This window comes from Erinaceus europaeus, chromosome 12 (genome assembly GCF_950295315.1).
Source record: "Erinaceus europaeus chromosome 12, mEriEur2.1, whole genome shotgun sequence".
In the NCBI taxonomy this organism is placed as follows: domain Eukaryota; kingdom Metazoa; phylum Chordata; class Mammalia; order Eulipotyphla; family Erinaceidae; genus Erinaceus; species Erinaceus europaeus.
The window spans coordinates 712,193-731,555 of NC_080173.1; the positions used below are offsets into that span (position 1 = coordinate 712,193).

Sequence of the window (19,363 nt, forward strand, 5' to 3'; positions counted from 1 at the left end):
TGTAAGACCTTGACTCCATTCAAAAACAAACACAATGAAACAACCGCAAAAACCTACTAGAATGTCTGTCTTAAAGGACAACAGGGCTGGAGAGAGAGCTCATCTGGAAGGACATGTGTCTTGCCATGGCTGTAGTCCATGTTTGAGGTCTGGTAGACACGGGGATGCAGTGGCCCTAATGCTGCAATGTCTCTCCCTCTGTCTGTCTACTATCTGAAGCAGTGATGCTAACAGTGAAGTTGTGATGTGAGAGGGCCCAGCCCTGCAACAACAACAGCAAAAAAAAGAAAAAGAAAAAAAAGCTTTTTTCTAAAGGTAGAACCAGCACAACAATGATGTGATGCAGTATTTCACTTCTAGATATATACGCACAGGAAATGAAAACAGACTCTAAAGACAAAGACAAAGACCTGCTATGTTTTTGATACCACCTGATGGTATCAGCCAGTGTGGAATGGGGGAATGGCAAACTCTAAGAAAAAGGCTGAAACAGTGGCTCCCTGTTGCACTGGTGGTGTAGGAGGAGGAAAGATCTGCTCTGTGGGCACAAACTTCTGACAGTCAGAAGAGTGAGTGCTGAGGATCTAGGGAGAGTGTGGTGACAACAATCACTCCTAAGAGATCCCAGGAAATTTGCTGAGGAATCTGAAATATTCTTACTACAGGAGAGAAATGGTAACTGTGACATGACAGGGATGGTGGTGCTATGAGGAGACTCCTTTTAGCCAACTCACAGGTTGTATGATTAAAATTACAGGCTGCTTTATGTCCAGTATGTCTTGGTATTGTAAGAATTTAGAGCCTAGTGTTTCTACTAAGCAAAATACACACAGAACAAATTTCTAAAGTAAGTCAAAACTTGATAAGTTTATAATGCTCAAAACCAGGCAGTGGTTTGCAAATACACGGCACCCCGTTGATTTGTAAGAACTAGTGAAAACACTGTGTTGAAGTGGACAATCTGAAAAGAGAAAATCTCCCAAAAAGTGATCACTTCTCAAAAATTTTTTAAAAATCTTTATTTGTTGTATAGGGATAGTCAGAAATTGAGGGTGAGGTGAATGATAGAGAGGCAGAGAGAGAGAGAGAGACCTGCAGCTCTACTTCACCACTTGTGAATCTTTTCCCCTGCAGGTTGGTCCATGGGCTCGAACCTGGGTCCTTGAGCTTGCGCACTATAACATATGTGCTCAACCAGGTGCGCCGCCACCTGGCCCCTAACTGATCATCTATTAAACAAACAAAACCTCTTCAGGGTGCCAGGGTTGGTGCAGCAGGCAGAGCACTCACGTTACAGCACCTGGGGTTCAGCCCCCGGCCCCACACTCAGAGGCATCTTCAGCAGAGATGAAGCAGTGCTTCAGGGGTCTGTCTCTCCCCCTCTCTATCTCCTCCTTCTTTCCAATTTATCTGCCTCTATAGAGATTTTAAACAATCAAACATACAGACATAGCTTTCTGGGATCAGGAAGTCTTCATGCAGCACTGAGTCCTAGTGATCAGCTGGTAGAAAAGGAGAAAGACGAATGAAGGCAGGAAGGAAGGCAGGAAAGAAGAGAGGGAGCGAGGGAGGGAGGGAGAAGATGGGCTTGTATGATACAACACTGAACTATATAATTGTAGAATACCACTTAATAGGTGTCAAGGTCACATAAAATTTAGCAGCCAAACAATACCAAATACAGAATTTGGTAAGAGCAATGGCAACTGCCATGCCCTGTGGGGTTTTAAGTGTATTGTTTGTAACAGATGGTGAGAGGACTACAACAAATAAGTTCATGAATGCATAGGTAGCTTTTACTGGTGATTGGAAAGTTACATGAGATTTGTAGTATCAAATAATACTTTCTTAATTTTTAAAAACTCTTGTGTTTTTGTCTTTATATTTTCATTAAATGGCTCCCAAAGATTTATGGTTTATTTAATAGAACAAGTTACATGTTTTCCAAGTAAATTAAGATTGAATTACAAGATTGCAGGCTATATTCCCACACCACACCCACCTCCTAAATTAGGTGCCCCCACGCTCCCAATAACAAATACTGTAGTTCCTGTTGCTCTGCTTCTAGTTCTGCTTCTGGATCCTTCTGTTACATTGCTTGACGTTGTGGTCTATTTACATGGTCATTCTGTTACATGGTTTGGTCTCACTCCCCCTGCCTCCGGGACATTTTGGTTTAGTCCTTGCTAGTTTGTGCTTCTTCCTTCTCCTGGCCCCCTGTCCTACATACTTTCTGGGTTCTGGACTCTGCCGAAGGAGAGATATGGAGGAGCCCATTGTGTTGTCATTAGCTTGTTGGACTGCTTGCCCACTTGTGAATAAAGATTAAATTGCATTCTCAGCTCAGCCACAAGTTTCAGGTTGTCTATGTATCCCGCCCGTGAAGCCAGCCTGGCAAAAAAGTAAGTTCCCTCATAGTGTTTGAGACATAAACAATTAATTTTAAAAATACAGCAGAAGTTATCAAGTAATAGCAACATAAAAATTTCTATTATTTATATCAAAGGACAATAACAAAATTCAGGAAAAAATTATAAGTCAAGGTGACTGTGTAAAAAGTACACAAATGACCTGATTCTGACATTCTAATTAAGCAGACAGTTGCACAGTGAGGAAAAACTTATTCTCCTCTTTCCCACTCATTGTCAGAAGACAAAAATCATACTTTGGGCCTGTAAATAAATTAGTGAATTTGGCCTAGCACCTCTGCCCCCACTCAGTGTCTGATTGTGCCTTTGAAGTTTGTCAGCAGAGGAGGACACTTACTTGTGTGATTAAACTGCTATTAGAGATCATTCTCTAGTCTGCGGCATTCCTGAATTTTAATATTTCATGTTCCCAAAGGAGAAAAGATTGATAGGCAGTCCGTACCGGATTTTGTGAGCCACATGGGTATTGCACTAACAGACAGTGAACAGCAGCAGCTGCTAAGAACACTGCCAGTTGATGGTGAGTCCTGAGGATGCCTTTGTTACCTTCTGGGGTGCTCAGCTGATGGTTTGTTGGGGTGACTCTTCACTTCATGTTTGGCTGCTCCTGATTATCTTTTAATCATTTGGGTGTTTAAATTGTTTAATCAACAGTGTAGTACTTTATATTTTTCATATCCACTTTTCACTGAGTATGTGATCAGAACATTAATTATATGAAAAGTTATTCTGGAATTATAGGTGATAGGATCCATCCCATGAGAACCGCATAGAGCATCTTGTCTAACAAAGTGTGTGCTTTGCATTATAGCTTCTGGGAAGATCAGCCAAACCTCACTCAGAGAATCCCTGAAGTCATTCAAAGGTAGGACACAAGCAAGCTGACACTTAAATATTTTTAATATTTAAAAATTTTAATCAGGATTATCACTTGATTTCATTATCTCCACTTGTCTATGAGTCACAGTAGGTATATGTTTGCCCCTCTAAATAGAGGGTGAGAGACAGGGAGACAGAGAGAGGAAGGTAGGACAGAAAAGGAGAGACTCACAGCTCTTCCTCAACCTTGTGAAGTCCCTCTTCCCCTCAAGTGCACTCAGGTGCTGGCTCTGGGCTCCAGCCCGGGTCCATGTGTGTAGCCACATGTGAGCACTCCTGGGTGAGCCACTTGTCAGCCCTCAGTATTTCAACTCGTTTAAGAAAGGGAGCATACGTTTTTAGTGATTAGCAATGGTTTCCAAGATAGTGAGACTAAAGGTTTATAGTTCCACTATACTGTGCCTGCCACCCATTTTCTGTGCCTCCTCCCCCAACCCCACTCCAGTGACAGCTAGAGTAGTTCTCTCAGTGTCGTAGAGACAGATTTTTTTTTTTTTAATTTACACACTTAGGTGGGTCAGCTCTCTTTATTCTTCACCGGTCAAACTGTCCATTCCTTTCTTTCACCTCTTTATTTAATTTACAAAGCATAATCTCTTCCAGTTTATTCAGTTTTGTCCTTTTAGGAAGACTTTTTATATCATTGGATAGAGAGAGAGGAATTGAGAGAAGAGGGCAAACAGAGGGAGACAGTCACCTGCAACTCTGCTGTACCACCTGTACAACTTTCCCCCTGTGGGTGGGATCCAGGGCTTTGAACCCAGGTCATTTTGCACTATAATGTGTGAGGTTGACCAGGCGGGCCAACGCCCGGCACCTGCTCCCTCAATTTCCTCCTTAGAGATACAATATCTTTTGCAACAGCCAAGTATTTTTCGATGGGATGTATGTCCCATAACTTGTTTATCCAGTGAAGAGTCAGCAACTAATTGGGTTGCTTCTGCTCCTGGCTGTTGTGAGTAATGCAGCTGAGAGCATGTCCGTGCATATGTGCCTTTCACTTTGTGCATTTTCTTACTTTATAGTAGTTTTTGTTCTATTTATGTAAGAGAAAAGGAGAAAGGACTACTCGTCTCTGGTATGACAGTTCCTGGGCACAGCCTGTGGCTTCTTTAGGCCCCTGCTCACCAGTTCATGGTCCCAGGCACTTGCTTTCATTAGTGACTTGCTGTTGGGTTGTGGTCACATGGAAGGAAGCTTTTCCTTCTTGAGAGAAGATGTCCCTCTGTGTTTGTGCCCACCTGACCTTTGGCCTCTTCCTGTGTAATGGTGGTTTCTGCATTTGCTTTCTGTGGGTAATGCTGACATGATGTGATGGCAGACAGAGGGAAATATAGGCTTATCACTCACCATTTGGGCACCAAAACTCATCTGATTTATAGTGTTAAATAACATTAGAATTTTAACTAAATGAGTCACTCTGAGCTGATTTTACTTATGATATTTTCATTGAAATTGTATTATATGACATCATGCCCATTTTTATTATCTTTTCACAAGGCTCCATGTTCACATAGTTTTCAAAACTTAACAATTAGTGTTAAGTCAAATTCCGGGTAAACACAAAAATATGAGACAGATAGGTAACTGATAGGAAATTATTTGGAGAAATAAACAAGCAAGGAAGAAATAGTTTCTGCCTATTGACTGGAAGACTGGGCATCACTTTTGACCAAATCAAATCCAAAAATTAATGTACCTTTCAATTACTCTAAATAAGACATATGTTCTAGTGAGATTCAGTGAAAAAAAAATGGAGCAAATGCATCACCTCATATTTAGGAGGAAACTAGAGAGAGAAGGAGAGACCGAGACCACAGCACTCTGCCGTCACTCGTGAAGTTTACACTGGCATGAGCCTGGGTCCTCAGGTGGTAAAGGGTGTACTTTTCTGGATGAACTACCATCAACATTGCTTCCTCTCCTATTCTGATAATTTTGCTCTCTCCTCATGTCCTTTTTCTTAAGGAGGAAAAGTCAAGAGAAGTAGAGTCAACAGTTTTCTAGAAAATGTGGGAGTAAAGCTCACAGAAAAGGAGCTTGAGAAGCTAATGGAAGACCTACCATTTAGTGGTGAGTGCCGGAGTCACTTCTCAGCCTTTCAGTTGAGCTTTCTTTATGAAATTCAGGTGATTAGTTTTTGCAATGAGCATCATTGACATTAAAAGAAATTAGAGATCCTGGAGTCAAGTCCATTCTGTAGTCATTAGAAAAAAGGGCTCCTGGAAATAATTGTAAGTTATCAGTATGTTTTGCTGTTGATAGCAAATAATGCTGCACAGTTACTAGGGTATTTGTTTAGAAAATACTCAGGCAGGTTTATGTTCCCACACACTTGTCTTGTTTTGTATGGTTTTTTGTTACATTCCATTCATAACTTATTTATAGTCTAGGATAGTGCCTGTGTTTTATCATTTAATGTTGGTTACTACAACAGAATACTGCATTCCTTAGCTTGTTTTGAATGAGTGATTTAATACAGATTGTATGGGAAGAGAGGTACAATTCCATATAAATCCCATGACCAGAGTTCCCTATTCATCCCCTCCATTGGTAGCGTTCCTATTCTTTATCCCTTTGAGAGCATGGACTAAAGATCTTTATGAGGTGTGGAAGGATGAAGGTCTGGCTTTTGTAATTGCTTCTCCACTGGACATGGACAGGGGTAGGTGGATACAAACCCCCAGCCTGTGTCTATCTTTTCCTTGTGTGGCCAGGATCTGGGGAGGTGAGGCCCAGCACTCATTGGTGAGGACCTCTGCCCAGGAGAGTCAGGTTGGCATCATGGTAGCATCTGCAACTTGGGGGCTGAAAAGCAGTAAGATAGGAAGCAGGAAAACTGCTTAATAAACAGGAACCTAAAGATAATAATAGAGCAGATGGAACTAAGGGTCTTCGTATGGGAAGAACCTAGGAAGGCTATTTTGGTACATTCCTAGGGGCCCATGACTTGACACATTTTTGTCTGAGTCTGATAGCTGGCATGCAGGTTGGCTAAAGGTATTGCCTGGGAAGATGGTATTAGAGTTCAGAATAGAACTAGAAAGCCAGTTCAGGGCAGTGATAGCTCCCAAATATGGGGAATGTATGTGAATATTGTTAAGTGTAAACCCCATCAATCTGACCTGAGGCCCATGTGTATTCATGTTTAGCCAGGAGCCCATGTAACCTCTGCATCTCTGTCAGTCTGAGCTCACAGTGCATGGTCACAGCCAGGAACATTCTAGGCTGCTCTCATTTCAGGGTCAGTCTTCGTGAGTGACCCAACCTCCCTTCAGAGTGTGAGGCAGTTTCTACCAAATTTTCCCCTCATTTATGGGCACATGTGCACATGTGCCCTATCCCTTAGGCCCTGGTATGTATCTGTGTTCAGTAGCTTTGTTAGGAGTTGAAACATTTGAAATGGAAGTCCTGTGAGCTAGGAACGGTCTCCCCAGAGTATGGGAGTTGGATGGTGGACATTCCAGGCCTGGCATCTCTGGACACAGTCCAACGTGAAGCACGTTGAGGTGGCACTGGGTGCACTGATTTGGTTCAGGTTAGCAGGTGCAGTAGCAAAGGGTATGGAGCATGTGAAGCACGAGAGAAAATAAGCAAGGCACCAGAGGTTCTAGCACTGGACAAATACAGATTTTAAAGAAATGAGGAATGTTCCTTGCTGTCTTGTAGGTTACGAATGCAGTGGATAGATATTCTTATAACCAGGATACTTGGAAACTTGATATCTTTGAAATATCCCTTGTTAGGTTTTTCTGTATCATGTAATTGCTTTACACACTTAATGTTTCAAGTTTTTAAACTGAGTGAATTCCAAGACAGGGCTTAAGTTATTAAATGCATTTCTAATAATGATTTTTAAATATTAAATCACATACAATATTAAACAAGGAGTACCAGAAGCAATGAGTCCTGTCAGCCTCTAAGATATAGTTTTTTGTAAATAGCATCAAATTTCATAGCATTTTGTATGGTCTTTAGAAGTAAATCTAATATCTATCTATCTATCTATCTATCTATCTATATATTACAACTAGTTGTCTACTTTTCTGAAATCAAGTGAATTAATTATGATGCTAAAATCTTTGACATCAATTCTTTGGATCACATTTTGGGTTAATATATTTGATGACTTAGGGAGAAAAAGGTTTTTAAACCACCAAATATGTGACTGTGGGTTAATGCTACTTACACACACACACACACACACACACACTCACACACACACACACACACACTCACACACACACACACACACACACACTCACACACACACACTCACACACACTCACACACACACACACTCACACACACACACTCACACACACACACACACACTGTAGTACAGATATATAAAATTGCACAGAATAAATTTTAGAACACTCTGAATCTAACTCTTAGAATCTGCTTTATGGAAAAACCCTTTGTTTCCTTTTTAAATCCTGATACCCTTTCTCTCTTTAAAGTGATCACTGCTCAGACTTTGTTTTTATCATCATCATCACTGCTGAGACTTGGTGTCTGCATGACTCCAGTGCTTGTGACCAGTTCCTTTTCTTTCCTCTAGATAAAGGATGAGAGACAGAGAGCAAGAGAAGGAGAGAGAGAGAGACAGAGAGAGAGAGAGAGATTGAGACTGCAGCACCCTTCCACATTCATGTGATTCATCCACCCTTCTAGTTGCTCTGAAGTCATAGCCTGGGCTTGAACCTGTGCCCTTGCTCATGTGATGTGTGTGTCCAACAGAGTGAGCCACCTTCTACCTCTCTCACATTAAGAACCATTGCTCTCCCTAATATTTTTCTTTTTCTTGATTGATTTGTTTGTTGGTTTATTCTTGCCAGCTGGGCCTTTAATGCTCTGGAATCACTGTTTTTCAAAAAGAAATATGGATGATTGTGATTTTTATTGTCTTAATGAGAGAGGAAATAAGAGGAAAGAGAGAAAGCACTAGACATCACTCTGGTACATGTGCTGTCAGGAATCAAACCTAGGACCTCCTGCCCAGGAGTCCAGTGCTTTATCCATGGTGCCACCTCCCAGACTACAAGCACTGAATATTTTTATCTAACTAGTGGCCCTCAACAAGTAAAAGAGTGCAGTGTAGTCTCCATAGAGGCTGCCCTCTAGGGCAGATTCTGGCTGTGCTTTTATAAAGTCAGACAGTCATGTAAAGTGCAGGATTCACTGACTATAATATTCTGTCACTGTATTCACGTCTGGATTGTGGCACTAAGGCAGCCCTAGTCAGTGTGTACACAAATGTCCACATTGATAGAGAACTTGACATGGACTCAGAATTTGAGTTTCGTATCATTTGAATACAGTACAATGTCCTTCTTATAGTGTATGGATTTAAAAAACATAAAATTGAGTCAACTCACGGGCATTCATGCAAAATAGGTGATGTGGTAGGTTTTATGCTTTCTGTTCTGAATCTAGGTGACTTTCTAGTTCATGTTTGTTCCTGCTGTTACAGATAAAGAAGAAGTTGATCTTGATAAGTTGATGGATGCAGTAAAAGCTGTTACAGGTGAGAAGTTAATAAAAGTCTATGAATATAAAGCTTAAGTAGGACTTAGGTTATATTAAATACTTTAAATTTTTCTTGTTGTGGCATTTTAATTTTTATTTGATAAAATATTTTTTGCAATTTATTGAATTTCTTAGACTTTTGGCTCCCTACACTTTAGCAACATAATTTGAGTCTGTGTCTCTGAAGCATCTTCTTTATCGTTTAATGCTGCATTAACATTTCACTTTTTCTATGTCGGTAGTGGGCAGTATTTTAGAGGTAGTTAAAACTGTGCTGACACTATAGATGACTAAACACTTCCTTTGGCCAATCGTTTATTTTTAGAAAGCACGTGATTGAGGAACTGTTGTATGGTTACTGTCACGGGCACACATCTTCTTGCTTCTCGTGGGTTTGGTGGCCCAAGTTAGGTGTCAGCAGGCCTTGCCCACCATTCACTTGCCCTTTTTCCTCCTTCTCAGGAAACTGAGTTCCTACTCCCCACCAACCTCCTTTTACCCTCCCCTTGACTTGCTAGGTCTGCCAAAATACAGATCGCTATTTATAACTAATTTTATTGTTTTTAGGGTTATGGCAGGGGCTCTGTGTAGGCGTGATTCATGTACCTCCTGTGGAATTCTTTTTTTCAGAAAGAGAGAGACAGGAATAGAGAGACACAGAGGGGAGGAGAGATACCCCAGCACTACTCCACTGTAATGTTCCCCAGGCAGGTGTCCCATGTGGTGGCCAGACGTGCAAACACAGTTAGCTCACATGGCCCAGTGTGTGCTCTACCAGCTGAGCCATCTTCTGGCCCTGGCAGTTATTTGAAGATGCTCAGAGTCCTTATCTGGTAACAGAAATATTTGGACTAGTGTCAATAAGATCTGAATGGAGAAGAAAACGTACAACCCTCATTTTCTTTGTGTTGATAATTCACATTCTTGTAACTATTGCATTATGATGACGTGGCTATTAGAGTGACAGGGATCTCTTTACATGAGCACTACTGACTGTATATTTAGATATATCTGCATTAACTAATGACTTGTGTTGAAAGATGGAGGTCTAAACTGAGCATCTCTTTTGGAATAAAAGACTCCCATAACATCATCTTATTGAAAAGGTCCTTTGCCTCCTTTGTTAGAATTATTCCTAGTTGCTTTATGTTTTTGGATTCAGTGTAAATCGGATTACTTCCTTCAGGTCCCTTTTCTCATGTGCTTTGCATAAAGAAGTGCAACAGATTTATGAGTATTGATTTGAAACCTGCTACTTAATCTATTGATGACATTCCATTGTATTGCCAGAGTTTTTGGGTGTCCTCTACATATACCAGGATATCACCTGCAAATAATTATAATTTGAACTTCATCCTTTCCTATTTTAATTCCTTTCATATGTCTTGCTTGCTTGATTGTGATGGAGAGGACATCTAGGACAGTGTTCAATAGAAGTGGTGATTGTGGACAGCCAGTGGCATGTCCTATGGGAGAACCATAGTGGTTTTCTGTGGGGGTGGGAATCGGTACACCTCCCTTTGGTGAAGGGAGTAGTGAGGGATAAAAAGGAGGGAAAAAAGTCTGTACTTTAAACCATTAACCCCTCAAAAATTTACAAAAATTATGCAGTCAAACTAGAAACTATAGGGCTTTGGCACCATCTAAGAACACTGGAGTTATTATGGTAAGCCCCTGGGAACTATTCCTCAGTTTTAATTGTGGCGACAAAGGATGAGATATAGATAGTTAGATTATAGATAGATAGATTATAGATAGATAGATACATAGAGAGGAGACATCCTTGCCTAGTTCTGTTTTTTTTAATCATTTTTTCCTTTTTTTTAAGAAAGTATTAATTAACAAAACTATAGGGTAGGAGGGTTACCAACTCCACACAATTTCCACCACCCAATCTCCATATCCCACCCCCTCCCCTGATAGCTTTCCCATTCTCTATCCCTATGGGAGCATGGACCCAGGGTCATGTGGGTTGTAGAAGGTGGAAGGTCTGGCTTCTGTAATTGCTTCCCCGCTGAACATGGACATTGACTGGTCAGTCCATACTCCCAGTCTGCCTCTCTCTTTCCCTAGTAGGGTGGGTCTCTCGGGAAGCAGAACTCCAGGACACATTGATGGTTCTTCAATCCAGGGAAGCCTGGCTGGCATCCTGATGACATCTGGAACCTGGTGACTGAAAAGAGAGTTAACATACGAAGCCAAACAAATTGTTGAGCAATCATGGACCCAAAACTTGGAATAGTGGAGAGGAAGTGTTAGGGGGATACTCACTGCAAACTCTAGTGTACTTCTGCTTTCAGGTATATATTTTGCAGTAGTTTATGGATAAGTGTGAACATATGCTCTCTCTCACAGAACCTGGTCTATATCTAGGTTTTGGGACTTTGTCAGAAAGTGAACCACCTGAGATGAAATTAGAGTATACTATGAAAGGAAAGGTCTCACCCGAGTAATGAAGCTGAAGGGTTGTCATTCCACACGTGAAGTTTCTGGACACAGTCTGAAGTGAAGCATGTTGAGGTGGCAATCGTTGTGTTGATTAGGTTGCGATCGGCAGATGCAATATTATTTGATATGGATTGGGAGAGGCATACGGGAAAGTGGGCCCTATCCAAGGGTTCCAGGACTGGGGGAAGTAGAGGCTCTATAGTGGAGATGTGAGGTTCCTGCTGTCTTAGGGTTCAAAAAGACAATCGATAGTTAATGTTATCATCACATTATTTGGTAATTGGGTTAACTTTGAAAAGTCCTTTTGTTAGGGTTTGCTGTATAGTATCCAGTATCTTGTATAGAGCTGTTCTATTGGTTGCTTCTGATATACTTGGTCTAAGTTTTTGAGAGAGTCTGCTTATCAATTACACCGCCTATATATTAAAAAGATTCAGTGTGTGTTTTAAAAAACTTCAAGACATACAATTAATTTTCCCCCTCTCATATTAACTAGTGATTTATATGACTACATTTTACTAGGAGTATACATAAACACCATTCCCACCACCAAAAGACTGTGGCCCATCCCTCCCACCCACTCTCTCCACCCACTGGCCCAGGAAGCTGCATGTCTACCCCTCACCACAAGGTTTTTACTTTGGTGCCCTACTTACAATTTGGTCAGGTCCTGCTTTTAGTTTCTCTTTCAGGTCTTCCTACTCAACTTCTGTTGATGAGTGGGATCATCCCATACTGATCTTTATCTTTCTGACTTAGCTCACTTAACATAATTCCTTCTAGCTCTGTCCAAGATGGGTCAGAGAAGGTGGGTTCATTGTTCTTGATAGCTGCATAGTATTCCATTGTGTATATATACCACTGCTTTCTCAGCCACTCATCTGTTGTTGGGCACCTGGGTTGCTTCCAGGTTTTAGCTATTATGAATTGTGCTGCTATGAACATAGGAGTACACACCTCTTTTTGGTTGGGTGTTATGGAGTCGTTGGGGTATAACCCTAGGAGAGGAATTACTGGATCATATGGAAGGTCCATGTCTAGCTTTCTAAGTTTTCCAGACTGCTCTCCACAGAGGCTGTACCAATTTATATTCCCACCAGCAATGTAAAAGGGTTCCTCTATCCCCACAACCTGTCCAGCATTTATTGCTGCTGTACTTTTTGATGTTTGCCATTCTTACAGGAGTGAGGTGGTATCTTAGTGTTGTCTTAATTTGCATTTCTCTGACAATCAGTGACCTAGAAAAGTTTTTCTTATGTTTGTTAGCCTTTTGGATCTCCTCCGAGGTGAATGTTTTGTTCATATCCCCTGCCCATTTTTGGATGGGGTCATTTGCTTTTTTGGTGCTAAGTTTGCTGATCTCTTTATATATTTTGGTGATTAGTTTCTTGTCTGATATATGGCATGTGAAGATCTTCTCCCATTCTGTGAGGGGTCTCTTTGTTTGTTTAATAGTTTCTTTGGATGTGCAGAAGCTTTTCAATTTGATGTAGTCCCATTGATTTGTTTCTGCTTTAGTCTTCCTTGCAATTGGGTTTGATTCATCAAAGATGTCCTTGAGGTGTAGGTGGGAAACTGTTTTACCAATGTTTTCCTCTAAGTATTTGATTGTTTCTGGTCTGACATCCAGGTCTTTGATCCATTTGGAGTTGATTTTTGTTTCTGGTGAGATAAAGTGGTTCAATTTCATTCTTCTGCATGTTACAACCTAGTTTTCCCAGCACCATTTATTGAAGAGAGCCTCCTTCTTCCATTTAATCCTTTGGGTCCCTTATCAAAGATTAGATGTCCATAGGTGTGGGGATTTATTTTTGGGCTTTCAATTCTGTTCCACTGGTCTGTGTGCCTATTTTTGTTCCATTACCATGCTGTTTTGATGATGATGGCTTTATAATATAGTTTAAGGTCTGGGAGTGTAATGTCTCCATTTCTGTTTCTTTTCCTCAAGATGGTTTTGGCAATTCTAGGTGTTTTCAGGTTCCCGATAAATGATTGTAGTTTTGTTCTATTCTCTTAAAGAAGCTTGGTGGAACTTTGATGGGTATTGCATTAAATTTGTATATGGCTCTGGGGAGAATATCCATTTTGATGATATTTATTCTTCTGATCCATGAACATGGGATGTCTTTCCATTTCTTGGTATCAGTTTCTATTTCCTTGATTAGTGACTCATAGTTTTCAGTATACAAGTCTTTCACTTCTTTGGTCAACTTTATTCTTAGGTATTTTATTGATTTTGCTGCAACCGTGAATGGGAGTGATTTCTGGATAACTTCTTCTTCATATTTAGTGTTTGCATAAAGAAATGCCACTGATTTTTGTACATTAATTTTGTAGCCTGATAACTTGCTATATTGCCTAATAACTTCCAGTAGTTTTCTGCTGGATTCTTTAGGTTATTCTATGTATACTATCATATCATCTGCAAATAGTGAGAGCTTGACTTCTTCCCTTCCAATCTGTATTCCTTTGATTTCTTTCTCTTGCCTGATTGCTATGGCAAGAACTTCCAACACTATGTTGAAGAGCAACGGTGACAGTGGACAGCCCTGTCTATTCCCCGATCTGAGGGGGAATGCTTTCAGCTTCTGTCCATTGAGTATGATGTTGGCTGTAGGTTTGCTATATATAGACTCCACTATCTTAAGGAATTTCCTATCTATTCCCATTTTTTATAGAGTTTTGAGCATGAATGGTTGTTGGATTTTGTCAAAGGCTTTCTCTGCATCTATTAAGATAATCATGTGGTTTTTGGCTTTGCTTTTATTGATGTGGTGAATGACATTGATTGACTTACGTATGTTGAACCAGCCTTGCATTCCTGGGATAAATCCCACTTGGTTGTGATGAACAATCTTTTTGATATGCTGCTGTATCCGGTTGGCCAAGATCTTGTTTAATATTTTGGCATCTATGTTCATCAGAGATATTGGTCTGTAGTTTTCCTTTTTTGTTCTGTCCCTGTCTGCTTTTGGTATCAGGGTGATGTTGGCTTCATAGAAGGTGGAAGGGAGTATTCCTGTTTCTTCAATCTTATGGAAAAGCTTAAGAAGTATGGGTACTAACTGTTTCCTGAGTTTTGTAGAATTCATTTGTGAAGCCATCTTGTACAGGACTTTTGTTGTTGGGGAGATTCTTAATAACGCTTTCAATTTCTTTGTCTGTGATTGGTGCATTTAGATTTTGTAGTTCATCTTGGTTCAGTTTTGGAAGGGCATGTGCTTCTAGGAATTGTTCCATTTCTTCCAGATTCTCTAGCTGGGTTGCATATAGTTCTTCATAGAAATTTCGCAGGATTCTCTGGATTATTGTGGTGTCAGTTGTGATATCTCCTCCATCGTTTACAATTCTATTAATTTGATACTTCTCTCTTTTTTGTTTGGTGAGTCTGGCTAGGGGTTTGTCAATTTTGTTTAATCTTTCAAAGAACCAACATTGGCTTCATTGATCTTTTGTATTGTTCTTTTGTTTTCGATGTTGTTTATTTCTGCTCTAATTTTAGTGATTTCTGTCCTTCTGGTTGCTTTAGGCTTCCTTTGTTCCTCTTCCTGTAAGTCCTTGAGGTGTGCAGTAAGGTCATTTATTTGAGCTTTTTCTTGGTGTTTAATATGTGTTTGTATGGCTATAAGTTTCCCTCTCAGTACTGCTTTAGCTGTGTCCCAAATATTTTCATAGGTTGTGTCTTCATTTTCATTTGTTTTCAGGAACATTTGAATTTCTTCTTGAGTGACTTTCTGACCCAGTGGTTGTTAAGGAGTATGTTGTTTAGTTTCCAAATTCTGTGTCTTTTAATAATTTTCTGTTTGTTGTTAAATGTTAGTTTTACTCCACTGTGGTCTGAGAAGATACTTGGGATGATGTCGATGCTCTTGAATTTATTGATGCTGTCTCTGTGGCCTGACATGTGGTCTACCCTTGAGTATGAGTTATGTGGATTTGAAAAGAAGGTGTATTCCAGTTTTTTGGGGTGAAGGACTCTGAAAATGTCCAAGAAGTCTAGTCTGTCAATCTCTTCATTCAATTCTTTTATATCTTTGTTGGTTCTCTGCTTTGTTGATCTGTCTAAGTGTGAGAGTGGGGTATTGAAGTCTCCCACTATTATTGTATTACTATTGATGTATTTTTGAAATTCTTTCAGTAAGTGCTTGACGTATTTAGATGGTCCCTCATTGGGTGCATAGATGTTAATAATTGTTAAGTCTTCTTGGCTGATTGATCCTCTAATCATTATGTAATGTCCTTGCCTATCTTTTATTACTTTATTTAATTTAAAATCTATTGTGTCTGAGATGAGAATGGCTGTTCCTGCCCTTTTTTGTGCTCCATTAGCCTGTATGATAGTTTTCCATCCTTTCACTTTAAGTCTGTGTTTATCTTGTTATGACAGATGGGATTCTTGCAAGCAGCATATGGTTGCGTTATGTTTTCTGATCCATCCCCCCACTCTGTGCCTTTTGATGGGTGAGTTTAAGCCATTGAAATTTATTGATATTATGGATTTAATGTATTGTAGTGCCACTGTTCAACGAATTTTTGTTAGCTCTGATATATTGCAAGTATTATAGTGATGTTCTTGTTTATAAGAGGTCTTTTAGGACCTCTTTCAGGGCCGGCTTGGTGATGGTTGCTTCCTTTAACTGTGGTTTGTCTAAGAAGGTTTTAATCCCTCCATCTAGTTTGAATGAAAGTCTAGCAGGATATATATTATTCTTTGTTGAAACCCTTTTTCATTCAGGGCTCGATAGATCTCTTGCCATTCTCTTCTGGATTTTAGAGTTTGAGTGGAGAAGTCTGCAGATAATCTTATGGGTTATCCCCTGTATGTGACTTTTTGTTTCTCTCTTTCAGCCTTTATGATCCTTTCTTTATCCTTACTCCTTCTCATTGTGACTATGATGTGTCTTGGTGTCTTCAGGTCTGGGTTGATTCTGTTTGGAACTCTCTGGGCCTCTTCAATCTTGATGTCCTTTCTGTTATTCAGGTCTGGGAAGTTTTCTTCTATTATTTCCTCTAGAATGTTTGCTTCCCCTTCCTCTCTTTCTTCCTTTGGCAGGCCAATTATACGAATGTTACTTCTTTTGAGATCATCCCATATGTCTCTGTTGTTGTTTTTAGTGTCTCTCAGTCTCTTTTTAAGCTCTTTCACCTCTTTCTTTGTTTTCTCTAACTCATCCTCTGTCTGACTAATTCTGTTTTCTGCTTCTGTTAGTCTGCTTTCCCTTGCCTCAGCTTCTTTCTTCATTCCAGCTATTTCAGCTTTCAGTTCTCTAATTGCCTCAAGATAATCAGTATTTTCTTTGGGGGTCTCAACTGTTGTTTCCCTAATACTGCCATTCCTTTCTTCCAATGTTGTTTTCATTTCTGTGATTCATAAGTTTATTATTGCTTGCATACTTTTCTTATCTATGGTTACTTCTGGCTGATTTATAGTTTCTTCTGGGCTCTTGTCTTCATTCACTGGAGTAGCAGTTTTATTTGTTTTTGATCTACCCATTTTTTTGATTTATGTGTTTTTTTATGCTTTGTTGTTCCTCAGTTGTTGTGTCTTGAGTACAAGCAACACTGTACTAAATACCTTTATGACAATTGCACTCACCAACCTCAGGAATTACAATAGCAACTTAAGGAAGTACTGAAGCAGTTTAATCACTATCAGTTAGCCAAACAATGTCTCCAGTCCGTGAAAAAATAGTAACCAAATACCAGTGAAGAAGAAAGAGAAAAGAAAGAAGGGATAGCAAGAATAGACAGTTATGCAAATCTACTATCCACTGTATATTCTAGGGGTAACAAGAGGGTAAAGGGAAGTAGAACAGAGATACACACATAGAGAGTCCACTATGAGTCAGATTTCTTCCCCAAAATAATTCACAAATTCAGAAAGGCAAAGAAGAAGGAAGGAAGAAGTGTATGACAAGATAAAAAAAAAAAAAGAAACAAGAGAGAGAAAAGAGAAAAGATAAGAAAACGAGCTGTAATTAATGAGCAGTGAAAGGAAAGTTTTTTAATTACTTTATTTTTAATTTAATTTAATTTAAATTTTATTTTTTTAATTAGCTAGTAGGAGGCGGAAGGGGAGTAGAGGAGGTAGGAGTAATGAGAAAGTTCCTCCCACAATAGATAAGATGCCCACTACCCTAGCAATGAAAGATACCCTAAGAGTTAATTCTGATCAACCTAAAGGGGGGGAAGATATATGCCTTTATATAATATTAATAATAAAATAGAGCAGGGTAAAAAAAAAACCCTGTCCCAGATTACCTCAAACCCTGTGATCAGAGGCAGCTGATTGTTCAGAAAGAAAAAAAAAATTTTTTTAATTTAAAAAAAACCTCAGGACTAGACAAGGATAGCTGAAATAGACAATTATGCAAATCTACTGTATATTCTAAGGGTAGCTAAAGAAGGAAGGGAACTTGAGCAGAGATACTCGCAGTGAGAGTCCACTCTGAGTCAGAATTCTTCCCCAAAATAATTCCCAAACGTGTATTTGTGATTTAGTGAAAGCACACTGTTTGGTGGTGTGGGGGATGGGGCCTGTGGCTTTGGAAGCTGTAGGATTAAGGAAGAAAGGATGACAAGAATGAGAAAAAGAAAAAAAAAAGAAAGAGAGAGAGAAAAAAGAAAAAGATAAGAAAAAGAACAGTAATAAAAGAGTGGTGAAAGTAAAGAGTTTTTTATTTATTTTTAATTATTTAATTAGCTAAGTGGGGTGCGGTGGGGGGGGTTGGCTACTTAGAAAGAAAAAAGGCCAGAGATTTCAGAAGAGAATAGACTTAGAATGAATGATACTCCCTGGTGGGACAGGAATCTTGGTAAAGAAAAAAGCTCAGCAGGGGAGCCTGCTAGGAGCTGGTCCCCAGGGAATGGTTATGGGGGGTAGGGGAAGGAGGTGTGCTTTTGGATTAATAATTAAAAAGAAAAAAATTTTCCCTTTTTTTCTACTCTATTTTTTAACCCAAATTAAGTTAAAGTCACCTCCTTGGTGTCACTGCTAGGACCCCTTATTGACTGGCCTACTAAAGGGAGAAAATCCTACCATTTCCAGAAGATGTGGTCAGAGCACAAGCCACTAGCAGCTTCTCAGTCCGCCATCTTCCGGGAACCTCCTAGTTCTGGTTTTTAGGGGGCAAGCTTTCAGTTTTTACCATAGAGTATGATGTTAGCCATGCCTTTTTCATAGATAGTCTTATTTATGTTGAGAAATTTTCCTTCCACTGCTAATTTCATAGGGGCCTTGATCAAAAGTGGGTGTTAGACCTTGCCAAATGCTTTTTTTGCATACATTGATAAGACCCTGTGACTTTTAACTTTATTTCTGTTAATATGGTGGATTGAATGATTGACTTGAAGATGTTGAACTCTCCCTGTTTCCCAGGGATGAATCACACTTGGTGTTAGTTGGTTAATCTCATGTGTGACAGTGTTCTTTTTGTATTATATGGATTCAAAGAAAAACATAAATGTCACAATGAGTCTTAACTCCAGGCATTTCTACAAAATGTGTGATGTGCTGGATTTGGCCAGTGGCCTGCCTGTGGTCCAGGGAATAGGGAATAGGATGCATTGAGAAAGAAAAGTCTCCCACAATAGATGGGTTTCATACTTTCTTTTCTGAGTCTAGGTTACTTTCCTGTTGTTATTTGTTCCTGTTGTTACAGATAAAGAAGAAGTTGATCTTGATAAGTTGGTGGGTGGAATACAAGCAGTTACAGGTGAGAAGTTAGTACAAGTCTAAGAATATAAAGTTTAAGCAGCACTTGAATTATATTTAAGGTTTTTAAATTTTTTCTTATATTGTCATTTTAATTATTATTGGATGGAAAAATCTATATAATTTATTAAATTCTTGTACATTTGACCACCTTCACTTTGTAACAGGATTTCAGTTCAGTTTCTTCTTAGCAGTTGGATCATATGCTGTTGTAAACATAGCAAGTTTTACATGGTAGGAACATACACTCTTTTCTGTCACAGAAGGATAAAAGTAGAAAACAGTGATAGGTGGAAAGATGACAGTTCACAAACAAGTGGAGGGTAACCAGCATAATCATGAACAACAAATGGTAAAATAG

General features: G+C 39.5%; 1 protein-coding gene across 1 annotated transcript in view; it reads left to right on the forward strand.

Annotated features, from left to right (window-relative positions):
- The window catches only part of EFCAB13 (EF-hand calcium binding domain 13), a 224,760-nt gene that overhangs the window by 172,771 nt on the left and 32,626 nt on the right, over positions 1–19,363 (forward strand). The window contains exons 47-51 of the mRNA XM_060202483.1: positions 2,845–2,949; positions 3,241–3,294; positions 5,277–5,381; positions 8,785–8,838; positions 18,950–19,003. Coding sequence (XP_060058466.1) covers positions 2,845–2,949; positions 3,241–3,294; positions 5,277–5,381; positions 8,785–8,838; positions 18,950–19,003 — 372 coding nt within the window. The remainder of the gene's footprint in view (positions 1–2,844; positions 2,950–3,240; positions 3,295–5,276; positions 5,382–8,784; positions 8,839–18,949; positions 19,004–19,363) is intronic.